Source organism: Symsagittifera roscoffensis, chromosome 4, assembly GCF_963678635.1.
Source record: "Symsagittifera roscoffensis chromosome 4, txSymRosc1.1, whole genome shotgun sequence".
Taxonomy (NCBI): domain Eukaryota; kingdom Metazoa; phylum Xenacoelomorpha; order Acoela; family Convolutidae; genus Symsagittifera; species Symsagittifera roscoffensis.
In genome coordinates, this window is record NC_087065.1 from 74,143,254 (window position 1) to 74,171,119 (window position 27,866).

At 42.0% G+C, this 27,866-nt stretch overlaps 1 protein-coding gene across 1 annotated transcript in view; it reads left to right on the forward strand.

Annotated features, from left to right (window-relative positions):
• The window catches only part of LOC134843688 (deoxyhypusine hydroxylase-like), a 233,704-nt gene extending 206,565 nt beyond the window's left edge, over positions 1 to 27,139 (forward strand). The window contains exons 2-4 of the mRNA XM_063859912.1: positions 25,267 to 25,332; positions 25,716 to 26,304; positions 26,840 to 27,139. Coding sequence (XP_063715982.1) covers positions 25,291 to 25,332; positions 25,716 to 26,304; positions 26,840 to 27,105 — 897 coding nt within the window. The 5' untranslated portion in view covers positions 25,267 to 25,290 and the 3' untranslated portion in view covers positions 27,106 to 27,139. The remainder of the gene's footprint in view (positions 1 to 25,266; positions 25,333 to 25,715; positions 26,305 to 26,839) is intronic.
• The last annotated feature ends 727 nt before the right edge of the window (positions 27,140 to 27,866 follow it).

The following is a 27,866-nucleotide window of genomic DNA, read 5'->3' on the forward strand; positions in this document are numbered from 1 at the left end:
ACGACAAGAATTTTAAAGTTTTAGGTCTGTAAACAAGGAAAAAACAAAGAAAGAAGCAATGAAGTTGCAAACAAGACGAGAACAACTCAAAATGTGATTTGAATGACAAAAACGCAATATAGCAACAGAACTAACAGAGCTGAAACTTAAAAAAAAATAGCTTTTTAGTTTTTTTTTTAATTTTGAGTTGACAGTTGCTGCAAATATAAATACTTATGATTATTTTAACCTGATTGTTTGTGCTGTTCGAAAAAACCTATTAATTTTTTTACAGCAGCTTACCAGACCTATTTTTCACCAGATCACAATGCAATAGATTATTTATTATAGTTTTAATTTCGGGGGCAATTTTCATGGGCAAGGCCAAATATTAAGTTGAATCTTTTGCGCGTTTTGCAGTTAAAAGAACTAAATGATTTACTCTTGTGCCTCTATCATAACAACATCCTTGAAATATAAAAAGTGTTCCAAAACGACCGCTGTCAGTGACAAATCGAACGTTTTTTTTAGGACAGTGTAAGCTATGTTTTCTAGGACAGACTAAAAGTACGCATAACAATACATTTATAGGTCAACTTCAAAAATTATGTCCGAAAAAATCAAATTCAAGAGTGAACTTCCAATATCTCGGGCTCTGCTATAGGCGAATTTTGTCAAAAAAAATTGCTTTCTGAAAAAAAATCTGAGCTGGAAAAAGTTTCGGAGCTCATTGATAAACTAGATATACATTATGGCTTTTACTTCCAAAAGATTTGCTTTAACATGTAGAAAATCCTATAGTTTTTGCGTACAAGTCTTTGTTTTTTGCAGTGACTTTTTTGGAAAAGTACGATCGAATTTAATGAAACTCTCTACGTAAGCTAACAAATGTAAAAACAAATGACAGTAATCCCGGCAGCCAAAACTGGCTTGGGTACGTGTTCCGCTCGCGTATCAGCTTTACTCGCTTTTTTAGCCTCAGCAGAAGGAGTGAAAACTACCTTAAGTGAGATTTTTGGTTTGGAGCACGAGGATGCATTACAACTTTGGTTTGATTCAGTAAAATGTGAAGTAGCTCCGGAAAACTAAATCCAAAAAGTTGGACGTAGCCCATTTTTGATAAAGAGCTTTCTCAAATGAATTTGAAACTAGAACTTACTGATGTAAAAAGATTCATTGCTTATCAGGATAAGTTTGGATCGCAATGGTTGAAGGTCATACCCTGTAAAAACATAAAATTGTAATTGTCGAACTATCAGCTTTAAGTTGCAATTGGACTCCGCCTAGGTTCAAAAATTTGTGAAAAACATGCGTTTAGGGAAAAGATGTAACTGAAGAGGAATGGCATGGCCTATCGTGTCTCATAAGCGCAGGGAGATTCTCTAAGCATTCAAATTTGAATGCCCTTATGAAATAAAGTCTCGTCTCTACTCACATTCCTTCTCTTTTACAGCCCCGACACATACACAGGACAGATCAGAAGCGACCAGACGGTTTGACGCTCCTCGCATAGGCTGTTGGTAGTTGTAGTGGTAGTTGACTTGGTGCGCATTCATAGGCACCTAAATGATAATCAGTCTCAAGAGTCCAAAACAAAAAGGCAGTCGCATAAGTCCCATATCGTTCAATTGGTCAAATGACTAAATTAGCCATGTCTCGGTTTAAGTCCGCCGGTTTAGCCATGTCTCGGTTTAAGTCCGCTTTGCGGCGACAACCGGCTCTAAATTTTGTATATAATCCTACCCTACAGTCCTACCTTATTCTGCAGTTTGATTTTATGCTGCTTGAACAGTAAACAATCAATCCAGATTCCGTTGGCTCAAATTTCAATCAATCAGAATTCAATAAGTTAAATTTTGGGACTTATGCGACTGATTTTCATTTTGGGAGCTATGAATATTGGAACCTATGGTAATTCACCGTTGAGTCCCTAGCACCTAGTAGAATAAGCGCAGTCTCGGTTTTTCAGAAATCTGACATTATAGAGATAAAATGAATGACGGATAGTTTTTTTCTACTAATTGCATTTGACGTTCAGGGTGCGGCCGGCCCTAGCACAGATGTTTCTGAATAAGCTTTGTAAGAACTCGTGCACGTGTACCGAGGAACTCAGGGCAGGTAGTTTTCTTAAGCAGAGAAACTCTTCCCAATACAGGTTGAGAACGCTGCCTGTGTACTCGGCACTATAAATAATAAAACTACTTACGAAGAAATTTTTTAATTATAGAGCCAAGGGAACAAAAGCGCAGCTTTATATAATCATATGATAGACCCGTAGCCTCATATTAGGTTAGTCTTTTTGAGTCACTTTCAAGTTCGGTTTGTTCTGTGCAGGTGTTAGTTTTCTCAATCTGTTTGGCTTGATTCCCAACCATCTGACTCTCTTTATCTCTATTCACATCTTTTCTTTATCTAAAAAGTTCCGAGGATTTTAACTGGATAGTGTGATGAAGGGACTTCTGACTGTAATCTCGGTTACTATGATACTTTCGACCTGATTATATTTTTACAAAAAAAATACATATCTCTTTTTTAGGAAGAATTTAATGTGAAAACCTATCTTAAGTTGTCAACGAAATACTTTAAATTTAGATATTTTTTTCTCTGACTTCCTTGGCTATGAATAAGTATGTGTAGTGTAAAAAGGTGTATCATTAAGTTGACTTACATTTGCCTCCTAATCAAGTAACTTTATGAGGAGGTAGGAAATGGTCGATCCATCTTCGACGAAGAGGCTATTTTTTTACTGAACAAAAGAAATAATAATTGTAATAACCTCGTGGTCTTGGGATACTGAGACTCAGCCATGAATTCACTGTTTCTGCATTTAACTTGTTACTTTGCATATTGTAACATTCGCCCGGAAGTACATATCGACTGAAAATAGAGCTAAGCTATAAAACGAGTGGCCAGCGTCTAAACAGAGCTCTACATGCTTTTCACCGTCTCTACCAAAGCCAGTTCTTTTGATAGTCTTTTCAACATCGGGTCGACAAAAACGTTACTGTTCTCCGGCCTCGACCAGAAAGCTCAAATTAACTTACTTACATGCAAAATTAGTGCGCTCATGGCTGGGTCTCAGTATCCCCAGACCACGAGGTCACTCCTAAAAACAAGGCTACTACTTTTTGTTATATTACTATTGTTTTTGTTCAGTAGATAAAAATCATCATCTCCATCGAAAATGGATCAACCCTTTCCCTTAACTCCTAGCTTCTCATTGTCAGAAAAGGAATTCAGATGTTAAATAAATTCAATTTAGGACAAAATCGGGAAGCTAAAAGTTTGTATTAAATGGTTTAAGGTCAAGTCCCAAGACCCCTCCGGATTCCTGAATCCGGGGAAATAACACCCTTATTTCCACTCCGGAAGGCTTGTTCCCACCCTTCACAGTTAGCGTGAATGGCCTTGCAACGATTGTAGCGACACAATCGTTGCAACTCGGAGCGGTCTCTGCTAACACTCTGTCGTTTTTTCGTTTTTCTCTCAATTATCGAAGTTGTTTTCGCAACTTCTGTCGTTGTTCTGTTTTTATTTTGGACTTCTTCCAAAATGGCCGTTTTTGACGTTTCTCAGAAGTGTGACGTCACAATTCGAGTTTTTAAAATTTAAGAATTTCCGAATCCTTCAGCCTTCACGATTTGTCCAATCGTCTGAATAACACTGTTAATCCTCTAAAACTGCTAATTCGGAAGGTTAGCTGCTAGCCCTTCGTAACTGTCTTTTCGTCAATTCTGGTCGATTGTCACTTACTCCCCGGACAGCCCGGTCAATGTCCCCATTGAATCTCGCAGTCTTTGTAAAATTGGTACAGTGCCATTGAACAGAAATTACAAAATTTAAGAAATCACTTTTATCCACGTCATATCGACTCACCGCAGAACATAAATGGCATCATACTACATCACTATAGCCTTCCAAATTCTTTCATGAATCTGCACTTTCGAGGACATGAGTTAAGATAAAACATTTCTTATGACTTCCAGTGTCAATGCTCTGACTTGAAATTTTGTCTCCTAGGTTTTAAAAGTGTTAGTCTGCAGGACAGTCCTGCCAGCCAACAAGCTAAAATTATCCTACTATGCTCCTTCCCTTCGGAAATTTTAGTTGTTATTGGTCCTGAATATTAAAATTAGGGAACTCTGTGGTTAGAAAGAACAATGAAACAATCTCCCTCTTCAGGAGATTTCCCAAGCTTTTCATGTCACCACAAAGTAATCAGTCGTCCTAGTTGATTAAAAACAATCATGCAGGCTGGAATATTTAAATATACTCTTCACTCAAGCCTTTCGAATTAAATAGTGAGTGTCTCTAAAGCCACTAATTAAAATCAAAATGCAAATTTGTAAATGCAACAAATTCTTTAATGTTCAAAACTCAACTAAATGTTTTCTTTCAGTTTCAATTACAACTTGGTTGCTTAGTTTCTCCCTTGAGTTTTTTGTCACACACAAAGTCACTGAAGTCTTTCAAAGTCACTGAAGTTCCCACTGACGTATCCCATGAACTTCTTTCCCAGTATCGATTCCAACTCCTCCTTAGTTCTTTCTGGAACTGCTGAGAACATTTTGCACAGTAACTCATAAGACTTTTCCGACTTTCTCGCTAGTCTTTTACACTTTGGCACTGAGAAGGCCTGAACCACGATCGTTCTCGTACTTTTTACAACCACAGCTACGAAATCGAAATGCACTGGGTATCTGCTCTTGCACATTGGAGCTAATGTCGATCCCACCAAATATCGCGCTTCCGATGGTCTGCGATAAATTTCACCGTGTCGGATGTTCATTTCCGCCTCGATCATTTCCCTCCATTTTCCTATGTGCTTTTGCTCAGTCTGCAAAACTCCTGGGGACATTTCTACACTGATGGCCGTGACCATCTCTTGTTTCTGTTCTAGGTTCAATAGTGACTCTTAAGAACTAAACATGCTGTAGAATCCTAGTGCATTCACTAGATTCACAGTTCCTCCATGGCAATCTGCGATCAGCTCCGCTTCCGTTTTCGCTTTCATCACAATGTTCCCAAACAATATTGTCAACTGCTTGTGTTGTTTCTCCAGGGTTTTCACGCAATCTAGGCCTCAACAAACGTGACCTTCCAGTCCACAGACTTCTGCCAGACAGCTACCAGGTTTAACCCAGTCCTCTGGTCCCCAGCCAGGCAACTCTACTTTGTCTTTTCCGTTGCTCCTAGAGGCTGTTGTCATCACGTTATAGATGATATTCAGATCACGCAGATTACAGTCTGAATTTAGTTCCCTCTGTACATCTTGTGTTGCATGTAGTATCGAATCAGCATTGGGACTAGGACGCCATGAGGGTCTCATCAGTTCCCATACCATCATCAAGCTCGTTCTCAGTAATTCATCTGAGAATCCCAATCCAAACTCTACTCGTTTGTCGGATTCTGGCACGGAAGGTGCAGTCACCTTTTCCTCCAAGACTAGTCCCAGCCTGGTCTGCTGATTAGCTGTTTCTGCTGAAATAAAGAGTCCAGAGTGGATCTTTTGCCCTGTTGTAAGCTTAGGGTGTCACAAAACAAGGTTTATAGAACTGACTCTAACAGCGTTCGGATTACCATGACGTGCTATAGGACACAGAAACCGAGAGAGCAGAGTCGATGTCGCAGAGTCAAGAATTTGAGTATTGAAACAGACGAATAACATGATGCAAGAACGACAAGAGTTTTAAAGTTTTAGGTCTGTAAACAATGAAAAAACAAAGAAAGAAGCAATGAAGATGCAAACAAGACAAGAACAACTCAAAATGTAATTTGAATGACAAAAACGCAATATAGCAACAGAACTAACAGAGCTGAAACTTTTTAAAAAATAGCTTTTTAGTTTTTTTTTATTTTGAGTTGACAGTTGCTGCAAATATAAATACTTATGATTATTTTAACCTGATTGTTTGTGCTGTTCGAAAAAACCTATAAATTTTTTTACAGCAGCTTACCAGACCTATTTTTCACCAGATCACAATGCAATAGATTATTTAGTTTAGTTTCATTTTCGGGGGCATTTTTCATGGGCAAGGCCAAATATTAAATTGAATCTTTTGCGCTTTGTGCAGTTAAAAGAACTAAATGATTTACTCTTGTGCCTCTATCATAACAAAATACTTGAAATATAAAAGTGTTCAAAAACGTCCGCTGTCAGTGACAAATCGAACGTTTTTTTTAGGACAGTGTGAGCTATGTTTTCTAGGACAGACTAAAAGTACGCATAACAATACATTTATAGGTCAACTTCAAAAATTATGTCCGAAAAAATCAAATTCAAGAGTGAACTTCCAATATCTCGGGCTCTGCTATAGGCGAATTTTGTCAAAAAAAATTGCTTACTGAAAAAAAATCTGAGCTGGAAAAAATTTCGGAGCTCATTGATAAACTAGATATACATTATGGCTTTTACTTCCTAAAGATTTGCTTTAACATGTAGAAAATCCTATAATTATTGCGTACAAGTCTTTGTTTTTTGCAGTGTTTTTTTTGGAAAAGTACGATCGAATTTAATGAAACTCTCTACGTAAGCTAACAAATGTAAAAACAAATGACAGTAATCCCGGCAGCCAAAACTGGCTTGGGTACGTGTTCCGCTCGCGTATCAGCTTTACTCGCTTTTTTAGCCTCAGCAGAAGGAGTGAAAACTACCTTAAGTGAGATTTTTGGTTTGGAGCACGAGGATGCATTACAACTTTGGTTTGATTCAGTAAAATGTGAAGTAGCTCCGGAAAACTAAATCCAAAAAGTTGGACGTAGCCCATTTTTGATAAAGAGCTTTCTCAAGTGAATTTGAAATTAGAACTTACTGATGTAAAAAGATTCATTGCTTATCAGGATAAGTTTGGATCGCATTGGTTGAAAGTCATACCCTGTTAAAACATAAAACTGAAATTGTCGAATTATCAGCTTAAAGTTGCAATTGGACTCCGCCAAGCCTAGGTTCACAAATTTGTGAAAAACATGCGTTTAGGGAAAAGATGTAACTGAAGAGGAATGGCATGGCCTATCGTGTCTCATAAGTGCAGGGAGATTCTCTAAGCATTCAAATTTGAATGCCCTTATGAAATTAAGTCTCGTCTCTACTCACATTCCTTCTCTTTTACAGCCCCGACACATACACAGGACAGATCAGAAGCGACCAGACGGTTTGACGCTCCTCGCATAGTCTGTTGGTAGTTGTAGTGGTAGTTGACTTGGTGCGTATTCATAGGCACCTAAATGATAATCAGTCTCAAGAGTCCAAAACAAAAAGGCAGTCGCATAAGTCCCATATCGTTCAATTGGCCAAATGACTAAATTATCCATGTCTCGGTTTAAGGTCGCCGGTTGTCGCCCTACGCGCGCATCGCCGCTTTGCGGCGACAACCTGCTCTAAATTTTGTATATAATCCTACCTTACAGTCCTACCCTATTCTGCAGCTTGATTTTATGCTGCTTGAACAGTAAACAATCAATCCAGTTTTTCGTTGGCTCAAATTTCAATCAATCAGAATTCAATAAGTTAAATTTTGGGACTTATGCGACTGATTTTCATTTTGGGAGCTATGAATATTGGAACCTATGGTAATTCACCGTTGACTCCCTAGCCCCTAGTAGAATAAGCGCAGTCTCGGTTTGTCATAATTCTGACATTATAGAGATAAAATGAATGACGGATAGTTTTTTTTCTACTAATTGCATTTGACGTTCAGGGTGCGGCCGGCCCTAGCACAGATGTTTCTGAATAAGCTTTGTAAGAACTTGTGCATGTGAACCGAGGAACTCAGGGCAGGGTAGTTTTCTTAAGCAGAGAAACTCTTCCCGATACAGGTTGAGAACGCTGCCTGTAAACTCGGCACTATAAATGATAAAACTACATACGAAGAATTTTTTTAATTATAGAGCCAAGGGAACAAAAAGGCAGCTTTATATAATTATATGATAGACCCGTAGCCTCATATCAGGTTAGTCTTTTCGAGTCACTTTCAAGTTCGGTTTATTCTGTGCAGGTGTTAGTTTTCTCAATCTATTTGGCTTGATTCCCAACCATCTGACTCTCTTTATCTCTATTCACATATTTTCTTTATCTAAAAAGTTCCGAGGATTTTGACTGGATAGTGTGATGAAGGGACTCCTGACTGTAACATCGGTTACTTTGATACTTTCGACCTGATTATATTTTTACAAAAAAATACATATCTCTTTTTTAGGAAGAATTTAATGTGAAAACCTATCTTAAGCTGTCAACCAAATACTTTAAATTTAGATGAGTTTTTCTCTGATTTCCTTGGCTATGAATAAGTATGTGTAGTGTAAAAAGGTGTATCATTAAGTTGACTTACATTTGCCTCCTAATCAAGTAATTTTATGAGGAGCTAGGAAATGGTCGATCCATCTTCGACGAATAGGCTATTTTTTTACTGAACAAAAGAAGTAATAATTGTAATAACCTCGTGGTCTTGGGATACTGAGACTCAGCCATGAGTTCACTGTTTCTGCATTTAACTTGTTAATTTGCATATTGTAACATTCTCCCGGAAGTACATAACGACGGAAAATAGAGCTAAGCTGTAAAACGAGTGGCCAGCGTCTAAACAGAGCTCTACATGCTTTTCACCGTCTCTACCAAAGCCAGTTCTTTTGGTGGTCTTTTCAACATCGGGTCGACAAAAACTTTACTGTTCTCCTGCTTCGACCAGAACGCTCAAATTAACTTACTTTCATGCAAAATTAGTGAACTCATGGCTGGGTCTCAGTATCCCCAGACCACGAGGTCACTCCTAAAAACAGGGCTACTACTATTTGTTATATTACTATTGTTTTTGTTCAGTAGATAAAAATCATCGTCTCCATCGAAGATGGATCAACCCTTTCCCTTAACGCCTAGCTTCTCATCAGCAGAATAGGAATTCAGATGTTAAATATATTCAATTTAGGACATAATCAGGAAGCTAAAAGTTTGCATAAAATGGTTTAAATTCAAGTCTCAAGACCCCTCCGGATTCTTAAATCCGGGGAAATAACACCCTTATTTCTTCTCCGGAAGGCTTGTTCCCGATAGCGTGAATGGCCTTGCAACGATTGTAGCGACACAATCGTTGCAACTCGGAGCGGTCTCTGCTAACACTCTGTCGTATTTTCGTTTTTCTCTCAATTATCGTAGTTGTTTTCGCAACTTCTGTCGTTGTTCCGTTTTTTTTGGATTTCTTCCATGATGGCCGTTTTTGACGTTTCTCGGAAGTAAGACGTCACAATTCGAATTTTTCAAATTTAAGAATTTCCGAATCCTTCAGCCTTCACGATTTGTCCAATCGTCTGAATAACACTGTTAATCCTCTAAAAATGCTAATTCGGAAGGTTAGCTGCTAGCCCTTCGTAACTGTCTTTTTGTCAATTCTGGTCGAATATCACATACTCCCCGGACAGCCCGTGCATCTTGATCTTCGGCCATTTGTTCCAAATCTTCCTTCAACATCTCTTCTTTCTCCCTTTCATCACGTTCACTCATCCTGGAGATTCTCTTTACGGCGGTGGTCACTGCATTCCGATGAGTTACAAAAGCTCGCTACCAATGTCCAGCTGATACGTACTGTACACTTTGCCATGCTTCGACATATGCTTCTTGGCATTTTCGTACAACCATGCAGTCATGTTGGCTCTAAACCATGGCATCAGTCGTCTTCTCGCCCATATCTTTTTCACTTCCATCGGAATGTTCAGAATTTTTTACCTTGTCTCAAAAAGATCTAAATCTTTTAGACAATCCAATTTCTCCAATTGTTCTCTCGTTGGTGCCTCCTGTCTATTGTTCTCCTTCACATGAGCTTCCAGCCATTTTATCGCCTTCATAACTCCCACTATCACTATCGTTATGGGCTGTGATGAGTCTGGTAAACCCATGGAGAGCAGCTCTCCGCAGTCCCAGATCAACACCAGATTACTACGCCCAGGGTACCACCATGTTTGCAGCAAGCAATGGCAGGGAAACTCATCATGTGTTAATATGATGCTTCTCCAATTCCGCTTTCCCGAAGCTTCCAGTAGTGGTTCCATTTCCATCATCACTCGGTGGACCTCATCATTCTCATCTACTGTGTTGTAATCCGTAACGGTTGATCCTCTCTGTTTGTGTCTTTCAAAGTCACTGAAGTTCCCACTGACGTATCCCATGAACTTCTTTCCCAGTATCGATTCCAACTCCTCCTTAGTTCTTTCTGGAACTGCTGAGAACATTTTGCACAGTAACTCATAAGACTTTTCCGACATTCTCGCTAGTCTTACACACTTTGGCACTGAGATGGCCTGATCCACGATCGTTCTCGTACTTTTTACAACCACAGCTACGAAATGCACTGGGTATCTGCTCTTGCACAATAGAGCTAATGTCGATCCCACCAAATATCGCGCTCCCGATGGTCTGCGATAAATTTCACTGTGTCGGATGCTCATTTCCGCCTCGATCGCTTCCCTCCATTTTCCTATGTGCTTTTGCTCTGTCTGCAAAACTCCTGGGAACATTTCTACACTGATGGCCGTGACCATCTCATGTTTCTGTTCTAGATTCAATAGTGACTCTAAAGAACTAAACATGCTGTAGAATCCTAGTGCAGTCACTAGATTCACCTCAGTTCCTCCATGGCAATCTGCGATCAGCTCCATTTCCGTTTTCGCTTTCATCACAATGATCCCAAACAATATTGTCAATTGCTTGTGTTGTTTCTCCAGGGTTTTCACGCAATCTAGGCCTCCACAAACGTGACCTTCCAGTCCACAGACTTCTGCCAGACAGCTACCAAGTTTAACCCAGTCCTCTGGTCCCCAGCCAGGCAACTCTACTTTGTCTTCTCCGTTGCTCCTAGAGGCTGTTGTCATCACGTTATAGATGATATTAAGATCACGCAGATTACAGTCTGGATTTAGTTCCCTCTGTACATCTTGTGTTGCATGTAGTATTGAATCAGCATTGGGACTAGGACGCCATGAGGGTCTCATCAGTTACCATACCATCATCAAGCTCACTCTCAGTAATTCATCTGAGAATCCCAATCCAAACTCTACTCGTTTGTCGGATTCTGGCACGGAAGGTGCAGTCACCTTTTCTTCCAAGACTAGTCCCAGCCTGGTCTGCTGATTAGCAGCGCTTCTTATTGTCGCAATTCTAGACGTCCAGAATCTTGACAAGACTGCTTGCTCGTAATCAAAGAAGTAATCACGTATGTCTTCATTTAGGAATGGATTGTACGCTATCCCTATAATCCCTGACACGTAACTGTAGGACTTCTTCCTACTCGGTCCACAGTATTCACTGGATTTTGGCGTTGCTCCCACAGGTTCCTTAGTGAGCCTCAGCTCTTTGTTTGAGAATCTCTTGATTTCGTCTATTTTCCTCTTGGGTTCTAGCTGCACGGGTTCTTTCATGTTCACCCTCATTCGTTTGCTTCGATGCATATCCAGCAGTGCTGGCAAGAGTAAGGCTTTCGCTCGTTCATCGCCCTCTCCCAGCATCTTGACTCAGGTGTTCAAGGCTGGCACCGAAATTTGATCTATCATGAACCGGATGAAACAGAGAGCGTCTCTCCGCTTCGCGCACGCTACTGCTGCTCCCTCTTGGGTTATCAGATCTCTCATGCTCGTCATCAGGAATACCTTGTCTTCCTTTGATCTTTTCCTTTCCTCTGAATCATATTCCCCGCGAGTCAGTCCGATCATGCAACAGGCGAACCGCAGCTGTAATTCAGTTCTCACATAAGGTACTGCTATCAGAGCGTGTATCTTCGGCGTGGTCCTCATTTCTTCCTCGAAGTACCTTGACACTACTGCTTTCCATGGAAGGCTCACCAACTGCTCAATCGTCTCTGCCTGCATCTCAGACGATGCTAGAGTCCCATATTCCTTCTGCTTGAGGGTGGTGCCTTGCATAATGGTCTCCAGATAACCTTTCATGGCACTTTTGTCTTCCAGAGCCATTAAGTGTCCTCTGGCCGAGTTTCTGTACTCCAATATCTCCATGTATCCACTGGCGGGTTCCTCTATTGATACATTCTCCGACAGTGTCAGTCGGTAATATTTCCGTGGTTCATGCGAGACGGTTTAAATTATTTCATGGTACTCTCCCCACATTGGCTGAGTATTTCCATTTCCAATGTTGCTCCAGTCAGAGTGCGGTCACTCCGTTTGGATTCATAACCTGTTGATTTTATCCCTGCCATGAGAATGGGTGGCACCATCGCTACATCAGTCAATATTCTGTCTGTGCCAGGCAATCGATCATCACCTTGGCCCAAATCCATAGCTTCGTCGACTCTATTTCTTTTCGCTGAGTTGACAGCTTTTATCGAGATTTCAGAATCCACCTTAGTCTTTCCCGCTTTCCTCAATACCACTCTGCTGCCCAGCTTCATCTTCATTTCATTGATCTCATCAATTACCAATTTAGATTGCAACGTTCCTTTCCTGGTTCTCGACAGATATACCACTTCTCCTTTATCTTCTTGTGGCGTCATCTTGATAGGAGAGTTTGCCTCACTATCGTCAGTCGCTGAGTCGATCAACAACTCACTCAATCTCCCTTCTTACTCGTCGTGTTTGTCAAGGACTTCGCGCATTAGTGGTCGGCTGATACCTACTTTCAAAATGGACTGGGTTCCGTAGCTCTGAACTACTGTCCAGACTTCTTCCATGAAGGCCACTCTGTCCAATCTACATCCCGTCCTTTTTTCATGGTCTCGGTGATGCACCTCCCACTCTTCTTCGGGTAGCGTTCCCAAGAAGGGTACTCTGGCAGCGCCTTCTATCCTTCTTCTCCTTGGTGATTCCATAAGGAGTCTTTGTTCTCCGTATTTAGAATTTCCCGGAGAGCTGCTCTCCGGCAAATCGCGGTTCATTTCCACAAAAGCCGACGGAGATTCCAGTGTCGAAGTACCTTCGTTTGCGGGTTCATTCGTTTCCAACGCGTCTGCAGTGTTTTCAAAGTCACTGAGGAAATTGAAATCTAGGCTGGATAATCCTCCTGTCGATGCCTTATCGTCCTCCTTCTCAGCTTGATCGGGATCCTGTTGCATAGGTTCTTCCGATCGACGGTTTCCTCCCTGCCCATCATCTCCTTCTGATCTATCTTTCGAATGTGAGGGCACTTGCTCTTCAGCTCCGGTCCCTTCCGGAAATTTCGGAATGATTAGCCTGCCGGCTGACTGATCTTCCTCCTCTCCATAGACTATTTTGATCTCCTCATAGCCGAAGAGTGCTAGGAAGATTCTCGTCCGTAGCGTTCCTCCCACTGTTAACTCTGGTTTCACACTCGTCAAAATCAGGGAGGCCTCAGGTATTTCAGCTCTGCCTCTCATCCTCATAGGCGCCAAATTCAGTTCTGCCCATTCCTTGTCAAATGCTCCAGGCTTCGGAGTCGCGGCATTGCTTATTCGCCTTCTCGTCGCTTGATCCGAGTAAGCAAATCGCGTGTACTGTAACACTGCGGCATTTCTGCCCACAAAACACGGATCCATCATTTCCGAGAACTTCGCTACCCTCCTTTCATTGGTCTCAAACACTCTCAGCCTAGGAGTTTGCACTACGGAGACTGCTCCGAGCAACATCCTTCTTATCAGAGGGAATTCAGGGATTTCCTCTGGCAGCTTCTTGTAATCACCCCAGCCTTTTGTCTCTTCTCTCACCTTATGGTATGCTGTAATGAGACGAGGAATTCTTGTTATCTCACCATTTGTCTTGTCATAGGGCCTTAGATTCTAGAGCTTCGGAAATACTTCAGTGTGCCCTCTCTCCACTTCTCCCATACAATCACGAAAGTGATCTTCGAAGTTGACGACCGTCATTTCTGGCTCCGATGTCTTTCCAAACAACAGATCTTCGCTCATGAGTTCTCTCAATACGTGCTGCTCACACCAGTTCAGCACACTCAGTTCAGCTGATATGAGGTTCAGGTGCAGCACCGACCTCCTGTATGCTTCCACCTTAATATCAGGGAACACAAACGTGACTGCTGGTCCATAGATTACCGTCACAAACTCCGTGGCTCCTCTGATCAACGCTAAGGGATCGTTCCTCATAGCCAAGCTTAGATCAGTTAGCAGGGGCATGCCCCCGACATGTCGTCTCACGTCTTCCTCCCTCTCAATAGTCTCATCCTCTTCTGTTCCAAAGCAATTGTGCTGCAGGAGATACTGGATAGGAGTATGCCTCAAATCTCTTATCTTGTTCCAAGAATCCGTGGCTTTCTTCACTACAAATTTCCTCACGTTCTCTCTCATCTGTTCTGGATAGCGCGTCAAATTCATCAGCCCTCCAAAGTTTTCATGCATTATTGCAATCAACCTTAGAAGTCCATCTAATCGCAGGTTTTGAATTCCTTCGGTGAGCAGCACGACCGGTCCTTTTATGAATTTTTCTGCTCCAAGCGTCACGAACAAGGCTAGTATTTCAACGATTGATACTTCCACTACTGCTTGGAGGAATTCTTTTATCAAATATCGAGAGAGTTTTGGATAGACTTTCGCCATGAAGGACGCGGTCCAACCGGCTCCCAGCCCTTCCAGCATGCTATCAGTCTGTTCAAAGCCTTCTTCCCCCCTCACCTTCTGAGTCCAGAAAGTTTCCAGGGTAACTTGGCACACTCTGTTTACAAACTCGGCTGCCTTTTCCTCAGCATTTTTGGCCAGGTTCACCTCCTTCACTAAGTAGGCATGGATCTTCCTGATCATCACTGGGCCTTGCTCAAAAGCATCCGCACCCAATGCCGCTACTCGAGGAGTTAGGTGTAGCCACTGGTTAGACTCTGGTTTGGTTCTCAAAACCATCGCTTCCAAGTGAGCTCTGGTATCCTTGGAGTTCTTTCTTCTCTCTCCTTCCTCCTTCATGTCCACTCCTCGGAACCATAAATCATTCGTCATCGCCACAATTACTCGATGGTCGTCATCTATTCCTGGCTTCAACTTGACCTGTCGACTGAAGTTGGACAGTTCCAACCCCAGCAATTCGTCCAACACTAGCATGTGTAGTGAATGGTCCTTGAATCCTCTCATCGCATTCGAGATATCCGACGACACCGCAGGTAGTTCAGCCCTGAGTGGTCTCAGATTCTCCATTTCTATCTCGCGATTTGGGGCTGATTTGATCATATCATATATCCCTTCCGAGAGCAAAGCCACAATCGCATACACGAACTTTAGTCCATCCGGGAGACGTGCATACCCCGGAGACAGCGTGAACACGGCTCTCGGTGTTATCTTGGTGACGAAACTTCACTCAGGGTATCCACTACTTCATCCAATGACTCGAGGATATCTTTTATCGCTGGCCACACAGCGGCTTCGGCTGTCGTAGACTCTCTGAGTCTGCTCAGGAAACCTCTTCTATGTAGATGGTCATTGATGCCAGCGAACACAATTGTGATTGGGTTCATATCTGTCTGCCTTTGCACTCCGATCGCCATCGACACGGATTGTGTTAGGTCCAGGTCGACCGCTGCCAACATTATTATGTCAGGCCAAAACAGAGACTTGGAGGTATATACGAAGTCTGAATTCGCGACTATCATGATCTTAGCCTTCCTCATTTCTGCCTTGTCATATGCAAAAAAGATGGTCTCATCTTTCTGTATCGCCTGCAACCCACCGTATCTCTGAACATCACCGTCCTGATTCACTTGTTTCGGGTACGCTCTTTCTTTCACATGGCCTGGGGGGGACTTTCACCTGCTTGAACATTTTCACATGTTGTCCAATTGGCGCCCTCGTTATCAGGAATCTTCCAGGTCTCTCTTCTCGATTTCCTTCATCGTGATTCAGTTTCACGTCTTGTAACGGTCTTGCATTAAATGGACCCATTGTTTTGTTTGAGGGCAGTCCCTCTAGGTCGGCAAACCTCCAGGCAGTTGTAGAGCTGAAGTTTATGCCAGCAGCTATCAACCAGTCCACTCCTGATATCGAGTACAGTCCGCTGACAGAGACCTCGCTCCATTCAGCATCCTCATGGCATCAGCTGCAGAACTCACCGTCTGAAGATTCAGTTTCATCAGATCATCCTTATATATGTGCCAGGGAGAAGGTATGGGCTTCGACCACATCAGAGAGCTCCTGTTTGAGCATCGCTCCTCTCGACTGGTGCTCGTCGTGTCTGATCTCGTATCCGATCTAGAGGTGCTGGTCGTCCCCGCTGTCGGGTTGACAGGCCCTAGTCTTCGTCTAGGATTGATGGTTCTTCTCATGGGCGCTTCCCCCAATCGATCTTGAACGTCCGTTCTTTGCCCGCGTTCGCTAGAGCTTTGTGGCCTATAGATAGTCAAGGCTGGGGCGCTCCCAGACGTGTTTCTAAGTTGGGAGGCACAAATGTTGAAATTGCTGGTTTATTCGATGTCTCTTCCTTCTTCAGCACTCCCGTGTCAAAGAGTTCTACTTCCATTTCATCTAGTCGCTCTTGGAAGACTTGTTCAACCAAGCTTGTCCCTCGATGCTGTCAAAGTGGATGCCGTCAGTAGTCAGTCTGGCCTGATCCATAGCTCTCAGCTCATGCTCAATATCCATAAGGATCATCCTTCCGGCATTCCGACTTGCAAAATTCCTCAGGATGTTGTTCCACCTGATTACTCATTCATTATGTCTCCTCCCTGCCGCTCTCAACATCTTGGTGCTCATTGGTGCAGTGCAGACGGTCAGTACCGCGCAGTTGAACTTCTGCCAGAGAGTAGTAAATAGGCACACCATCATCGATTCCCATAGTGCCTCTTCCTCATCTGAGCTTCTCGATATGTTGTTTGTCCCTACTAGGATCATCACGTGAGGAATTCTCCCTGGGTTCATCAGCTCCACCATCCGAAATAACTGGACTACCGTCGCGCCTCCAAACGCCATCACCGTGGTGATCCAGGAAGTCCTCAAAATTTGGAGCACTCTGACCAAGCTGTCCCCCAGTATCAGATGTAATGTCCCAAGTGGCGGTTGCTGCAGGTTTACTGCTGGGTTCCAGGTCGCTCGATTGAAGCAGGCTCTCGGATCCGCATCCGGGCTCCTGTGAAGTTATACTTCAACTGATTGTTCTTCTGTACATCAATCACTCGGGAAACTTTCTTCGCCGGCATCCCTCGGATTTTCCTATCTGGGATCTTAGAGATCCTTGTTTGTAACGTTGCATCGATAACTCCCTCTTTGGTCATCGCGTGTTGGGAGAGTTGTACTCTGCCCGTGTCGTCGATTGTTCCATAGGGTGCAGTCACCACGGAACCTGGCGCATGCCTGTTGGCCACTAGTCGTCCAGCTGTCTCTATCAGCTTTCTCATCGTCTGTTCCACGACTGGGTCACCTAAGGTATCACTCGGTTCCGGGATTGTCAGTCGACCAGTTGCAGCCGGGAGCCGCGTTTCTGTAGTCTGACTCATTTCTCGAGGCGTCAAGAGTTCTATCGGGGATTGCCCACGAGGAATAACCATTGCAGGTATCACTTTTTCTACGGCTGCCGTTAACGACAGACGCTCCGATCGCTGCTTGTATTCTCGCCTCAAGCGTTCTATCTTTTCACCCTGCTTCTTGTTGCAGTCTTCAAACAACTTCCTCCACATATCCCTATCTTTTTTTTTATAGTGAGCACGGTCTTGGTCATCTCGTCCAGCTCCTTTCTTGTCGTCTCCAGCTCGTCTTTCATCCCATCTAGATCTCGCATGGTTTCGTTCGTTTGAACCTCCTCTTCCACTCTCGCCCTCTTTGGTGGTACAGCTAATCTCAGTGGTGAACTAGGCGAGGCAGCCTGCTGTTCATTTCCTGATGCATTCTTCTCAGTCCAGGCTTAGGCTTGGTGGGCAAGGGCATCTCACCTGGTTGGTAGGTCCTCGAACTTCCCAATCCAGGCTCGTTCGCCAAGTCACTCCCTGAGAGAGCCCCGTTTCTCCACCTCATCACTCTCATGTTCGGGCGGTCTAGCACTCCTCTTTCTCCGTGTGCTGCCATCAAAAGGACTTCCGTGGGGCGGTCCCCACGGTTTTTATGCCCCAAGATGTTTATCAAGGCGGTCAGCAACATGACTACCTCTGGGTCCTCCAGAGCAAAGTCTCGATCCATCAGCCGACGATAGATCGCATCTATCATCGGTCCTACATATGCCTCTGCCAGGTCCAACAATTCATCCAAGTTGAAATTATCCGTTCTCTTTCGGGTTTGACTTGATTATTGATTCAACGGTTTGAACTCATGTGAGTGATTAAATGATCAATCAGGATCTAGAAAAGAGGTCACGAATCTCACACTTGTCAACTTTGCACTAGTTTTGTATTAAATTTATTTAAAACAGTCAGATAAAAGGATTTTGATCCTAAAATGGGATACGACCTAAGATTGGACAGTCCAAACTTTGGATCTATTCCTAAGACTGTCATTCAGTTTTTCATGGTCACTTTTTCTTCTTACCCTTCTGTGTTAATAACATAACACATAACATAACATAACACATATCACACACAACACACATTTAGTAAAACGCCCCTCTATATGCCACCTAAACTCAGCCTATACTTAAGTAATATTTCTTATGCAAGTATACTTGTATATCAGTATCAGAGAAGATTACGTGTATCAGCGCGTATAGTTACCGTGGATGCAGTCGTCCTCTGTTCGGATCGTACGCTGGAAGCGAAAGCTCCTTCACTTCCCTTTCCACGAGGAAGTTTCTCAATCTCGTCAAGGACAAGACTAGGTTTCCGGGTCCACGTGCCGCTTTTCCGTCACCCTCGTCACCAAGAAGCATAAAAACTTTCCCGGTATCTGTGATGCCGCCGGAGGCAAGGCTGCTACGCCCCCTATTCCTGGTCTTTGCTTCCAAAGGAATTCTATGTTTTATATTCTCTCTTAAAATCTGCTGCTATCGCTGTCCTAAAACTCATGTCTGCTGTGATTGCTATCGCACATGTTCTATTTGTGAGTATGAAATCGCTGTCTGTTAGTATTATGCTACTTGAATATTCATTTGGTAAGTTAAAATATGACTCAACTACCCTCCCTATGTCCTGTTTCTTAGGGTCCTCGCCTGTTTCCGCTTCTAAATCTCCTGTCTCTCTTGCTATTCTTATTTTTTTTATTAATAATTTTTCAGTGTGCGTAAGTCCTACCCCAAATCTCCGGTCAAAAACGTCCATCGACGTCCCCGTCGATCGCATACCGGAGATCAAGTCGAGTTTGGAAGCCGAAATGAGTAGTCGCTCTTCCTGGGCAGCCCAGGAAGGATCTTCTCGTTCGGTTTTCCTCTATTTCATGCTTTCACGATCTACATCTTGAATCGTGACACTGGTCTCCTTTGCGTCCGACGTCATTTCGCTCAACCACTCCAAGACACGCAGATTCGTCAACTCTTGTTCGTAGGATTGCTGTTGCTCGTCGTCGAATTCTACCTCGGGTTTCGACCGGTCCTCGATCCATTCCTCAACGTGATCATCGACTATGTCAATGTCCTGTGACACAGTTAAATCTTCTAGACCTACTACTTCTTCCACTATCTTCTTTAGATCTATCCTGTTCACTACAAAGTCGTCGCCGTAAGGGTTATAATTCTTCTTGGATCTTGTCCTGTCATTCTGTCGAGTCTGTATCGTGAACGGAAGATCCGGTTCCAAGTTCTTGGGAACCTCCCTTTGTTCAGGGTCTTGCCAGTCCTCTTCTGCGTAGGGTAAGGTTTCCTCATCCGCTTCAATCACCTCGTTTGGATCCAGGTCCAATGGTGGACTTGTTCCTTCCTCTACGACTTTCTTTTCCCTGGTGCCCTTCTCGTTGACCTCACAGGCAGGGTCCATCATCAAGTAATCACCCTCCTCCATGTCTGCAGGTATACACCAACCTTCTGTCGATGGGTTGTGTGGCTTAATGTTTTCGTAATGAGCGGCTCGGCCAGTACTCAGTCTATAAAAGCGTCCCTCCTGGTGCACTTCCGTAATCATGAAGGGTCCCCTCCACTTTTTTAGGAGTTTTTTTCGTTCCGTTCGGTGGTATAACGTTCTGAAATACCCATACGTAGTCTCCTACTGAGTAAGCTTTTGCACCAGCTGCTCTCTTGTCGAATCTTGTCCTCTGCCTTGCCTGTGCTTGCTGAGTATTTCGTCTACACAAGTGTTCTACGTAAAATGTTTCCAAAAGTGTTCTTCACTCTTTCTGAAAACGATGAGGACGTTGCCTGTTTCTCCGTCACGCCTGCTATCATGGTGTTGTCTGTGGGAGATCTTCTAGCTGCCACAACTTCAGTAGAGATGTCGGACAGTTCCGACATCTTCTCTCGGTCCAGTGTCCCGGTAGGAGTGGCAAAATCTTGGCCTTGATCTACCGGAGTAGATTCACTCGCCAGCCCTCTTTTTCCTCTCCCCGCCGGTCCATGTATTTCCTGATTCTCATCCATGGCCTGGTCCAGATGGACCTCCATTTCTTGCATTGCTTTTTGCTCTTCTGAAGACTTTTGACTCCTGGTCTCAACCATTCTGCCTGAAACAGTCTCCCCATTGTCGGTTAGAGTTTGTATGATCCTTTCCACAAACGGGTCGATCATTGCTTTTCTCTGTTTCTCAGGAATGAATTTCCTGGAGCTATCACTCTGTTTAGGTATCCTTGACTTGTCTAGACTCAATCTTAATTTAACACTTCTTACTGCCTATACACTCAATTCAATTGCTAGTGTCCTTTTGATCTGACTTCTGATAATAATAATACAACGCAATAAATTTCAAACGTTTCTATTAAATAGTGACCACGAATCTTGTATGTTATCACAGTACAACATGAATACAATTTATTCACAATGATTGATTATTAGTTTCAAAATGTGAAGCTAGCACAGTATGATAATATCAGTCTATTTAAAAGACAGAGTTCTCACTACCCAATCAAGCACAAAAATTATTGTTTTTAAACCAAAATTGAAAAAAAAACCTTAAATAATTTCTCTGAAAAACGTATGTGTTTTGTACTTTTAGTCAGTCGCAAAACAATAGTCGATTTTGTTTTTATAAAAAGAGCTTTCCCTGCTTGGTGCTGCACCGAACAGACAAAAGTTGAAGGCAGTTATTTTCTCAAGTGGACGTCTATTGCACCCACCGAGTCCTGTGTTACCTATCTGCCTTCAGACTGCCCGAGCTAGACCTACTAAAATCGTCAGGGCAATCTTTTCTCAAAAACGTTTTGAATTCCAGTCCACACTAATGAGTTACACACTCTTGATCAATTTAGACTTAGTGTCGCGAATGTCCGAGCTTAAACCTGCTTTGTTTTGATTCTGTTTTTTACAAAAGGCAAGTTACCAGTGCAGTCACTGGTTCCCAGCCTATCTCTTAGTAACCTAATAACTTTAATTACTTTCTTTTCTGTTGTCTTCTTAAGTTTTGACAAAATAATACCCCTCCGGATTGGCAAGATTGGGATCCCTCCGGATTGACGAAAATCGGACCCCACCGGATTGGTAAAATTTCGACCCTTCCGGATTGGGACTCCTCCTGTTTTGTAAAAATTTAGACTCCTCCGGATTGGGACCTCTCCGGATTTGTAAAGTTTTAGATCCCTCCGGATTGGGACCCCTCCGGATTGGGACCCCTCCGGATTTGTAATACCCTTCCGGATACGTTCTCCGATGATATTATGCTGTTTGAACCAACTAGGAAGTGTGTGTCGTCCTTCCCAAGACCCTTCCGGATTGAAGATAAGCCTCTTATTCGACGATTCACCCTAACGGTGAAGGGTCTTATCGCTAGCCTAATTTCGGCTCGACTAAGGTTTTCTCGTGCCTTTAGCCTTCCCTTTTCTTCTAGAACAGCTTAAAAATGCCTTATCTGACCGTCACTACCTTTTGGTAGGGGTGTAAGGGCTTTCCAAAATTTTTTTTATAAAACGTGAAGGGTCTACCTTCCCGAATTGGTGAGTTTGCCAAAAACAACCCTAAAAAATTTTCACGCTTAATTTTTTGAATAATTGATGTTTTTATTAGTAAGCTCGAGTAATTTCTGATCTAATGGTACCAAGATCAACTGAATTTGTCCAGTAGTTCCAAAGTTATTAACCAAAACGTCTTTTTTATAAAGTCCAAAAAAAAAATTTTCTCTTACAGGTTCCGCCTAACTTTTTTTGCAATTCTGTTCTTTTCGACCTAAAAATTATTGATCCGAGCTCAAAAGGCCTATACTCTTCTTGTTCAATGCAAAAAATCCGATCTAAAACACTCTAGTTGAAAAACTTTGCGAAAAACTATGCTATTTGGAACCCTCCGGATTGATGAATCCACTAAATCAAACACGTTAAGTTCGATTTCTCTGTAACCCGGAAGGTTATCGGCAAACGGGTTTTAAAACCTGTCGATTCACTAGTGGACGTTGTCCGATCAACTATTTTTTACTGTCCTAACTCAAAAATTTCCAAAAAAATTTCCTATTTTATAGTGTTCTGTTTTTCCAAAATAGTTCCAACCACTTCTGAACTAAACTCAACCGGTTATACCTATTATACTAGCACAATTACGATGTAACTCACTAATTCAGCGCTTTTTTCCGTTTAAAAAAATATCGATATCTCAAAAATCGCGATTTGTGGGGGGATTAAAATATCGCTATTTTGACCCTAAAAACCGGTCCGCTTACTGTGTTTTTCACTGAAAAATGATATAACAGTATTAATATAGGCTGTATAAGTAATAATACTAGTAATACTATACCCCTCCGCGTTTGTTCAATATCCGAATTAATGTGCTCAACTCGGAAATTCACAAATCGGTGAAGGGTCACTACAGTGCAGCACTGTCGAGACCCCCACAGATTACTATCTTATTTTTTGTACCAAAAGGGATACAAAACTTGTTAACGATACCAAACAGTCGACTGTTGTTGTCGTTGAGCCCCCTCTTGTCACTTCTTGTACTGCTTGCCGGATCAGTCTTCTTCACTAATCCCGAGACCCTTCCGGATTGAGCGAAAATCAGCAGACCCTTCCGGATTGAGCGCAATTAGCATTAACGTGCTTAAATACTCAAATAATCCTACAGTACAAGCCTCACAAACGGGCCACAAAAATGATCGTAACGATCCTGAGAGATATAAATGCCTGTAACAACAATATATCTATCAACAACAAACGGGAGGGTCGGATCACATCTTGTCTGGAGGGTCGGATCACATCTTGTCTGGGGGGATGATTTCTACTGATTTTTTAAACTTTTTTACTGTTTTTGGTTTTTTCGGTTTTTTTAATGTTTTTGTTTTTCTTGGGTACTATACTAGTTTTTGTTTGGTTTCTTATATATCTTTAAGTGTTTTTGGTCACAAACCTCTCAGGGAACGAGAGGACGGCCGATCCCCCCACCCTTCGTGGAACGTGAATTTTTGGTCTTAACTAGGTTAAAAAGTTATTCACGGTAATTCGGAAGGCTTCCATGTTCCGAACTACCCTTCCGCCCCTGCGGTTAGGGTCTGTTGAGGGCGTTATTATGAGCATCCGCTCGGCGCGGAGTGCTCTTTAACGGCTCTGCCGGTCATGATGTTAAGAAAGAAAAACACCCAGGAGCGCCATAAAAACATCCATGTATCACTCGCCCGGAAGTACATATCGACGGAAAATAGAGCTAAGCTATAAAACGAGTGGCCAGCGTCTAAACAGAGCTCTACATGCTTTTCACCGTCTCTACCAAAGCCAGTTCTTTTGATAGTCTTTTCAACATCGGGTCGACAAAAACGTTACTGTTCTCCGGCCTCGACCAGAAAGCTCAAATTAACTTACTTACATGCAAAATTTGTTATATTACGATTGTTTTTGTTCAGTAGATTAAAATCATCATCTCCATCGAAGATGGATCAACCCTTTCCCTTAACTCCTAGCTTCTCATCGTCAGAAAAGGAATTCAGATGTTAAATAAATTCAATTTAGGACTTAATTGGGAAGCTAAAATTTTGTATAAAATGGTTTAAGTTCAAGTCGCAAGTACCCTCCGGATTCCTGAATCCGGGGAAATAACACCCTTATTTCCTCTCCGGAAGGCTTGTTCCCATCCTTCACATTTAGCGTGAATGGCCTTGCAACGATTGTAGCAACACAATCGTTGCAACTCGGAGAGGTCTCTGCTAACACTCTGTCGTATTTTCGTGTTTCTCTCAATTATCGTAGTTGTTTTCGCAACTTCTGTCGTTGTTCTGTTTTTATTTTGGATTTCTTCCAAAGTGGCCGTTTTTGACGTTTCTCAGAAGTGTGACGTCACAATTCGAATTTTTAAAATTTAAGAATTTCCGAATCCTTCAGCCTTCACGATTTGTCCAATCGTCTGAATAACACTGTTAATCGTCTAAAACTGCTAATTCGGAAGGTTAGCTGCTAGCCCTTCGTAACTGTCTTTTCGTCAATTCTGGTCGAATGGCACATATTTCGACGTTTAGCTCGCCGAAACATTGTGTATGAAATGCACGTCGTTATGTACTCAGCGGTATAAGAATAAGCGTTACTGTATAAGAAGTTTCCAGAAGTTAGAACAGGCAGAAAAACTAAAACTAGAGATCGGGCCAATTTTTGGCGTTTTTCGCTGGCAGATTTGAATGTTTAGTTGACCTTTAGATATTTTTATTTGAAAACAACTTTTTTACATCTATCTACAATCAAAAACATCTGTCAACCTCAACAGCAGAGATATTTCATAATGGCCATCTGATCGAGCCTAAAAATTTCACCGATTGGGCTTTCTGGGGTGTTGATTTGGAACCCTAAAAGTCCAAATTGTTAAGTAGCTAGGTACATAATTTTTTTTAAAGAGGCCCTTTCGTTTAGTTACGGTAATTGCACTAGCTGGATAGGGCCATACCAGCGTTATAAAAATGCATATATATCAGCAAACTTTATCATTTTATCAATGAAGTCATAAATCAGCATTAAATGCATCATCGTAATGTTAATTCATTTTAGCCGTCCTTCTACAATAGCGCTAATGGAGTTGTCGATAAATTGAACTTGGCGCAGCGATCTGCACCCCCTGATACAAAGTATAGAGCTCCTCAAGAGCGCGAAGCTTATTTTAGTTCTTATGTAGTTTATAGATTCTGGATAGCTTTCTTGTCTTTTTTCACTTAGTTTTGCGGCTAATCGCTGCATCGTCCGCGTGGCTGTTGGAGCACTGCCACCGGTGCATCCGAAAATTAGCGGAAAGAAGTTACTCTGCTCTACGTTTAAAATTCTTTGCTGATATTTGGAGTTCTTCAGCGGTTCGTGATATTTGTATGCGTCTTTATGCAGTTTTCGCAATGTTTTGGCATGGGGGTTGGGTACATACGTAAAATCGAATATTTATTGTGATTAAAGTTTATTTTAGGTTGATGTGTGGGTGTTGAGAATGGGGTTTGAAAAGGAGCCCAGTATATGCAGATTGTCAGAAGTAAGTGTGATTCGAATAGTAAATAGTTTTCTAGTGGCGAATTCTTTAAGTCTAACTATTGTCGCTACCGAAATGGCTTAGAACCAAGCTTTCAAGGTTTATAGATTGTCGGGTTTGTGACCTCATTACAGAAAAAGCTACATGTGTCATTATATTGACTAATTGCGCATTTCCGGAGGTTTTTCAAGCGCTTGAATTGTTTTTAGCTTTGTAATGAAGGAATGCGTTTTTTGCTGCATTGAGAATTGCTGTTATGATAAAAAAAACCTGTCGAGCATAATGATATTTTTTATAACGGCTAGTTGCGCACGTCACCATAGGGTTTTCAGGTAGTTGTAAGAAATTGATCATTTTGTACCTTTCTAACAAACTTTTGTTTTTAGAAATTGAGTGACTCTACTTTACCCTTGGGCGATCGATTTGATGCTTTATTTCAACTCAGGACAAATGGCACTGTCGCTGCTATGCAATGTATTGCTGGCCGTCTTTTAGACCCAAAGGAGGACTCTGCCTTGTTGAAGCATGAGCTTGCCTACTGCATCGGGCAAATGCAACTTAAAGAAGCAATTCCATCGTTGTCACAAGTTCTTGAAAATGAAAATGAGAACACTATGGTTCGACATGAGGCCGGAGAGGCTCTCGGAGCAATAGGTTCAGCTGAAGCAATAGATGTGCTATCTAAGTTCGTGTCACACAGTGAAGCGGCAATCAGCGAAACCTGTCAACTGGCAATTGAACGAATAAACAATGTTTCCGAAAACTCGAACCAAAATAAACCAACTGGAGGCTTCGGATCAATCGATCCAGCTGTTTTTGAAGAAAGTTTAACACCCAGTGGAGATACATGCGAAGACATCGATCCCTTGCAAGAGCGTCTCCTTAACGAGAGTATTCCATTGTATGAGAGATATGTGGCAATGTTTAAATTGAGAAACATAAGTTCAAAACTGTCAACAAGGGCGCTTTGCGAAGGTTCGTGAAATTGACTTTTTATAGCGATAGTTACGTGAGCGCAACAAAAAAAATAATGCTGATAAGTGAGATCAAAACAAATCAAATACACGGTAGCATTTTTATTGATGCACTTAGGTATAATGCACTTTCTGAGTTCAAATGAAATTCATCCGCTGAAAGTGACGTAAATAGCACTCTCCAAATACGAACGTGGAAATGGCGCAATAAACCTGAACGATTTCTAGTTTCGAAAGTGGAATTTATTTTTAGATTTCCTAGCGGAATAAAAACTACCTATTGATCCAGTTTTCTCTAGTTGGGTTCATGTAATCAAAAAAGCTCCAATCATAAATTGTTCTAGAAACTCAAAGAGCCTAAAGGGCATCTATTTTTGTTCGATTGTTGAGATTTTTTCGAAAGTTCAGATTTCGAAAGTTAAGATTTTTTCAAGAAAGTCAGTGTTTTTTTTGTTTACTTGCGTTCATTACTCTTTTCCTATCTTCGATTGGCTATGTTTTTCAATTTTAGGTAAAGTCGAGTTGTTTGGTTTCAGGTTTCGGATCAAAAAGCGCTTTATTTCGACATGAGATTGCATATGTATTGGGACAGATGCAGAATAAAGAAGCCGTTTCATCTCTTGCCGAGGTTCTTGCGAATCAAAGCGAAGATCCAATGGTGCGTCACGAGTGCGCTGAGGCCCTGGGGTCAATAGCCTCAAAGCACAGTGGAGTCACTGATACACTTAAGCGTTTTCTCAGCGATCCCGAAAGAGTAGTGAGAGAGAGTTGTGAAGTTGCTCTTGAAATTTCTAATCATTGAATTATTGCCATTTTGTTGAGAAATTGTCTTGTAACATGGTTTTTTAAAGCAAGAAATCTTTGACTGAGGGAATAGCAGATTTTTTGATAGGAAATCCTAGGGAGCAGGTGCTGGTGTCAGAAATTTTTGACTAAATTGATTTTCAGAGCTCTCCAAAATTGTTGCAAAAACCCCATTTTCAAAAATTTTTGTGCCGCTGGCGAATTTTAAAAAAATCCGGCCAAAACCATTTTAAGGCGTTTTTGGAAGGTATGTTGCAAATAAGTGATGTTTTGGCTCGCGATGATCTCCCGTATTTTTTGGCACGTGAACATGGCATCAATAAAAACGTCTGCGCTGAAGGGCTTCGTTTTTTTCCCATGGCACATGGTTGTATTAGGTTACTTTACCTTCTTGGTGCGTTGGACGGAAAGCTATGTTTCAGGTTTATGACATTTTTAGTAGTTTTTGTTAAGTTCATTTCAAAACAAAGATCTGTGATCGTCTTTTTGTGCTCGACAGAGTCTAGCTCAATGAAGACATTGTCAGTGGACTAAGCGTTAAATTGAACAAAATGCGTTTCGATTTGTTGAATTTGAGCTCGTTAGCAGCCGACCATCCTTTCAGGTCGCCCACAGCCTGTAGTAGTTTTCTAAAATTGAACTCTCACGATCGAAGCCTTTTTGTATATTGAAAGCAAAAAGCTTTTAAAAGCAGCTCGAAAAACAATAGCATAAAAAATTATCAACAATTTATAACGTAACCAGTAGACTTCCATTAAG